Here is a 5,546-nt window from a genome sequence, read left to right as displayed (position 1 = left end):
AAATCAAAATCACTGTCAGTTTAATAACGCAATGTGTATTTGAAAAGTTTATCAGATCTACAGATGCACCCGCACTAAGAGAAAAATTTCGAATTCAAAGTACATATGTGCGTCCTGAGCCTCAGGCCTCAGGCGCGAAGAGGCCTGAGTAGGAGCCGCCGTGACCGAGAAAAATCGGTTCACCCTCCCATAAAAAGTTATCACTTCAATAATTCGAAAAAAATCTTGGCAGCAAAAGAATCTTGGCTCTCTGATAAATGTAACGAAATTCAAGTGCTTCAACAAAGATGATACTCTTAACATACATCGAAAAGTTAAGGAAATGCCGAATACACGTGAAAAATATCCTGCAACAATCTTAAGAAACGCAAACAACGCTGTTAATATACGTATAGAATCAAGGGTTAAAAGATGGAAACAAGCTAACATGCTAACGTTACTTATATACCTATACCTATACTTGTTTCATCATTTTGTTTCATTCATATGTTGTGCTTGTGTTAAGCATGATAAACTTGAAATATTCAAGAAATCCGACATCAACAGAGAAGATATCGATTCAAACATGATGCTGTCTTTTTCGTTTCTCAAGCCAATTTGAGCCACAGATTTTGTTTTGTCATCGTTGGATAGAGAATTGAAAATTCGATCCAGCCATTGCAACATGAGTGGGCAAATTCGAATAGTTTTTACCCAGAAAGCGATATTTTACTTTCAGACACTCAGATGCAACGATTATGGCAAAATTTCACGTTTTTCGTCTCGTTTTTGCTAATTCATCTGAAGCAAAATGGGCAAGAACGAGAGAGATTTTGAGAAACAAACGATAAAGAAAGTTGCAAATTTTAAAGATTTTTAAGTGACTGATTTCTTATTAACATCCTTTAATAATATGACATTAAGGCGTGGCACTCAAAAAAAATGTATATGAAAATATTTTCAAAGATCGTGATAAAATATGAAACGCTAGCCGCCGCTAGCTATTTAATAAAGTTTGGCGACTGGTTACGATCAACAGTCGAATCGTGATTCAATATATTCTTCATTCATGTTTTCTTGTATTTTTTGCTTTCATCCTCGAGCTTTACTCGGTCGCTTTTTAGAAAAGTATGCTACTTACCGCTTAACGGTACTGCAACTTCAAATCTGATCAGAGCAATATCGTGTAGAAGAATGGACCGATTCCAACCCTCATGAATAACTACATCCCCTGCAAATCTTGCTACGAAATTCAAATCCCCGCCCGGTGGCATATTGTGAGCTCCCATGTAAACTGAGAGATTTCCCACGCGACTAAAAATGCCAAAAAATGCAAATTAAATTATAAGGAAGAAATATTCAAACTCATACTCACATATCTACACAGTGAGCTGCAGTAACAACTGTACGGGCATTGATCAGAGATCCTCCACAAAACGAATTTCCTGCTGTTGAAACCGGAATGTAAATTCCCACCTGAAGATTATCAGAAAGTTTATTCAAAAACCTCCTAAATTCAGCAGCGGAAAGTCGGAAAGACAAAAAGTAACACAGTGAAATTAACCTGATAGCGCCTTGAATGTGGAGTTGATTCAACACCTCCAACTATAAAAGAATCTACATCTTCAGATGGTCCAGGTATGTTTGGATGCAGTTTACGGAACTCTGGATCCAATTCCAAATGAGCTGGAACTGCGCTTGCAAGTTCTTCCGCAGTCTGTTAAATAATCGTTTAATACAAGAATTTGTCCAGTGAGACTGTCGACGTTAGTTAAAGCACCAATAACACATGCTTCTTACCAAAAGCTGAGCAGCCACCACTGAAGCTAACGCAACTACACATAGTATTATAGCTGAAGCCATATTTACGTATTGTCCATGAATTCGTCTTGAGTTCGCTTTTATAGTTCGACATTTAAGCCGATTTGACTTAGTTATCTAACCCATCGCTAACTCTAAGACAGCCGGTATTAATTATCAATTAATACATCGAAAGCTACATAACATATAAAAGTGATCGTTTAAATGAAAGATTAAAATTAATGTGGGGTTTTGTCCAACAAAAATATACAAAATTCCAAAACATATACCTAATTATTTCCACGGCAAAGCGCACACCTTTAGTATTTGAGCAGTTCTCACATATTTATGAAATGAAGATGTTGTTTTATCGCGCTAACTGATAAGAAAATTAACAGCGCAATTATCTGTATAATCAAATGATTTCATATTTAGATAGTAGTCATTTTTAAGCTTAATTTTGTTGATTGTCAAGAAGACTTCTGAATTGTTTTTACAATCGAGAAACCACTAAAATCTCCTATTTGAACATAGTGATAATAAATCAAATTAAATATAGAATCTCGATAGGTAACATTTCGAAACCATTTCTATATCCGAAAGAAAGACATCGTTTTCTGTAGAGATGTTATGTTCTGCAATTAATCAATTGCATTTTCCTTATTCTCAATATATCTCTGAAAGTTTATAAAAAATCTTCACAACGCGGTTAAGAAGGGGACTGTTCCAATACAGTATATTTGATAATTTTTCACAGAATATACCTGAATATTGTCAGTGATTGAGTGTTGAGCAAAAAAAACTCTGCTAAAATTGGAAAAACCTCAAATTTTAAATAAACTTATTATTAATTATTTCAGATTTCATATATTAAAAATATCATTTATTAAAAATTATTCAGAGCGATGAGAGTAGCGAATTTTCCAAACAATTTTTTGTAAACTTTTACTCGCTGGTCGTTTTTTCAAGATAACCTTAATTACTTTGGGAAAAAAGTAAATAAAATTATTTGGGTTTTGGTCCAAATTCGAAGCTCAAAAGGCCTTTCTAAAATCTCCTGCACAGCGATGTATGAGGCCAATTTTCTAATAAAATTAATTGGCTAATTGTCGTTTTTGGCTGAAAAGACTCTATGATGGTCAAAGGTTTTTTTTTAATTCCTTCAGCTATAAATTTATCTTGTAATTTTTCGCGTAAAATACCCACAGACTGTCAGTATTTGTAAGTGAAACTCTATAAAATAGTGCGTTTTTGAATATAAAGTAAAGCAAAAAAAATCGATTAAAACTAAAAATCCACTATATAAACTTTCTGTTATATTCTGTTCGCTTTTTAATCAAAAATTAGTTGATTTTTGTCCTAAATTTGAGACTGGAAAGAGATTTCAATACTTTTTACGAAACGACAAAGGAGGCGAGAGTTGTAATAAAATTTGTTTTAAAATTTTTCGCGGAAAAAATCATTAGATTGCCAGTATTTTTGCGTAAAACATTAGAAAAAGGAGCGATAAGAAGAAACAGTAATTGCTAAAACTGGAAAATTATTAAAAAACTGAAAATATCGTTATCGTTGTTCAAAAGTTAGAACTTGGAAGAAAAATGTTAAGATTCCCGTTTGAGGGAATACCTACACCTCCGTTAAGAGGAACGTTAAAAAATGTATTTGAGCAAATCGTATTAGAAAAACACCCTGTTTATGATGAACTAGAAAGTAGAGGATTTAGAACTCATCTTGTTAGGTATCAATCCTTAGACAGGAGCAATGAAAAAAGTTGTCCAAAATGTATTTATAATAATTCAATTAAAACACCCAGGCCACGTGTTTAAATCAGTTTATTTCATTTCATTTGTAAATACACTTATTTAAATTGAATCGTCGAAATTATAAATTTCTAGAAACTCCCAAACCTACTACTTATATGTATATACCATAACAAATTTTTGATAGTTGATGGTGGTGGTGATCTAAGATGAATCTATGGTTAAACTGGGAATGAATGATGCATCTTCCGTTGAACCAATGCTGGATGTTGATACAGAAATCGCTGTTGTACCTTCGTTGAACTCGAAGTGAATGATGCATCATCTGAACAGGTGTTTGTAGGTGATAAAGACTCATCTTATGTGGAACTGGCAATAGAAGATGTACTTTCCGTTGAGCTTGTAGTAGACGCTGATGCGTCTTCGGTTGAACTGGTAGTGGATGAGGCATCGTCAGATGGACTGGTAGTAGTTGTAGATGCAGTAGTAGATGTCGTAGCTTCTGTTGAACTAGTAGTAGATAATGCGTCATCTGAAGAGCTAGTTGTAGATGCGGATGCAGTAGTCGATGGCGTAGCTTCTGTTGAACTAGTAGTAGATGTTGCGTCATCTGAAGAGCTAGTTGTAGATGTGGATGCAGTAGTCGATGTCGGAGCTTCTGTTGAACTCGTAGTAGTAGATGCGTTATCTGCAGGGCTGGTTGTAGATGTAGAAGAAGTAGTCGATGCTGAATCCTCTGTTGAACTCGTAGTGGATGACCCATCATCGGAAGTGCTGGTTGTAGATGTTGATGTGGCTTCCGTTGAACCATCGTCTGATGAACTGGTAGTAGAAGACGCATCTTCTGTTGAACTAGTGGTAGATGAGGGATCTTCTGTTGAACTAGTAGCAGTTGTTGATGAACTGGCGGTGCTGGTTGTTGCTTCTGTTGTGCTCGTGCTAGTAGTTGTTTCTGGAATAGCTTTCAGATTTTCCCTGATCCAGTCCAGGTAGTAAGTGACTCGGGCAAAAACTGACGGAAAGCCTTGAGCACAGCCCCAACCACTTCCAAACGATACGACTCCAACCTACGAATTTAGGTTGTGGATTATCAACCATCAGCTAACCAACTAATTATTCTACCTGCACTCCATCTACAGTCAAAGGTCCTCCTGAATCGCCACTACAAGTAGCATTGCCTAGATAGCTGGACATACAGATATTACTATCTTCAACGTAACCCAAGTAGGCCAGTCTGCAAGGATAATTGCTCATAACATGTGAAGTTAGCTCGTTTAGGACTGGGGAAATGCCCGCTACAGTTTCTGATGGTCTGCCCCATCCTGTTACCAAACTTGTTTCGCCTGCGTAGTCTTGGGAATCGTCTTCGGGTATTTCGATTGGTTGAATATTTGCTGTAATCATCAGCTGATTTATGGTCGATTCAAGTTACTATCTAAACCCCTTACCAGTTAGCTCCACTGGTTCTTTTAAATGAATTAGAGCTATATCGTTCAGGATTATGCTTCGATTCCACAGTGGATAAACTACGACTTCATCTGTTTGCAGCACAGTTGCATTTTCTGCTTCTGTAGGCAGCATGTTGTGGGCTCCCAAATAAGCTGTTAGATTACCCGATAACCTGCAAGTGGCATAAACATATATTTTATGTTCATCATATTTGTATACATTTTGCTACTTGCTTACACATCAACGCAATGAGCGGCAGTCAAAATATTCATGGTGTTGATGAGAGAAGCGCCACAGAATTGCGACCCTCCACTCGCAACTGGTACGATAATTCCCACCTAAAAATGTATCGTTGTAAATGTAAAGTTGATTAACAAAATGTTTTTTGGTTTTCAACTGTAAAGCATACTTTTTCACTCTAGCGTAGAACGACTTTGAAGATTTAAAAATTACATTACAACATTCTTGTAGATAAGTTCTATATTGTTGAGGCGGATTCATTTTTTACAAACTTCTTTTTGGGTATTTCGCCTCAAAAATTTTTGTCTTTAAAAAAGA

General features: G+C 36.0%; 1 protein-coding gene across 1 annotated transcript in view; it reads right to left on the bottom strand.

The window, feature by feature from the left end:
• LOC109540593 (mucin-17) overlaps positions 1–5,546 on the bottom strand; it is a 10,727-nt gene that overhangs the window by 2,468 nt on the left and 2,713 nt on the right. Inside the window, exons 3-10 of the mRNA XM_019909017.2 lie at positions 5,226–5,326; positions 4,988–5,160; positions 4,662–4,933; positions 3,902–4,606; positions 1,780–1,917; positions 1,544–1,696; positions 1,355–1,455; positions 1,121–1,293 (exon numbers count right to left, since the gene is read on the bottom strand). Coding sequence (XP_019764576.2) covers positions 1,121–1,293; positions 1,355–1,455; positions 1,544–1,696; positions 1,780–1,917; positions 3,902–4,606; positions 4,662–4,933; positions 4,988–5,160; positions 5,226–5,326 — 1,816 coding nt within the window. The remainder of the gene's footprint in view (positions 1–1,120; positions 1,294–1,354; positions 1,456–1,543; positions 1,697–1,779; positions 1,918–3,901; positions 4,607–4,661; positions 4,934–4,987; positions 5,161–5,225; positions 5,327–5,546) is intronic.

This window comes from Dendroctonus ponderosae, unplaced genomic scaffold, assembly GCF_020466585.1.
Source record: "Dendroctonus ponderosae isolate FM_Combo_2020 unplaced genomic scaffold, Dpon_F_20191213v2 Dpon_F_20191213_6, whole genome shotgun sequence".
Classification (NCBI taxonomy): domain Eukaryota; kingdom Metazoa; phylum Arthropoda; class Insecta; order Coleoptera; family Curculionidae; genus Dendroctonus; species Dendroctonus ponderosae.
The sequence above is the reverse complement of the archived record's forward strand: the minus strand, read 5'-3'. Positions and strand labels throughout refer to the sequence as shown.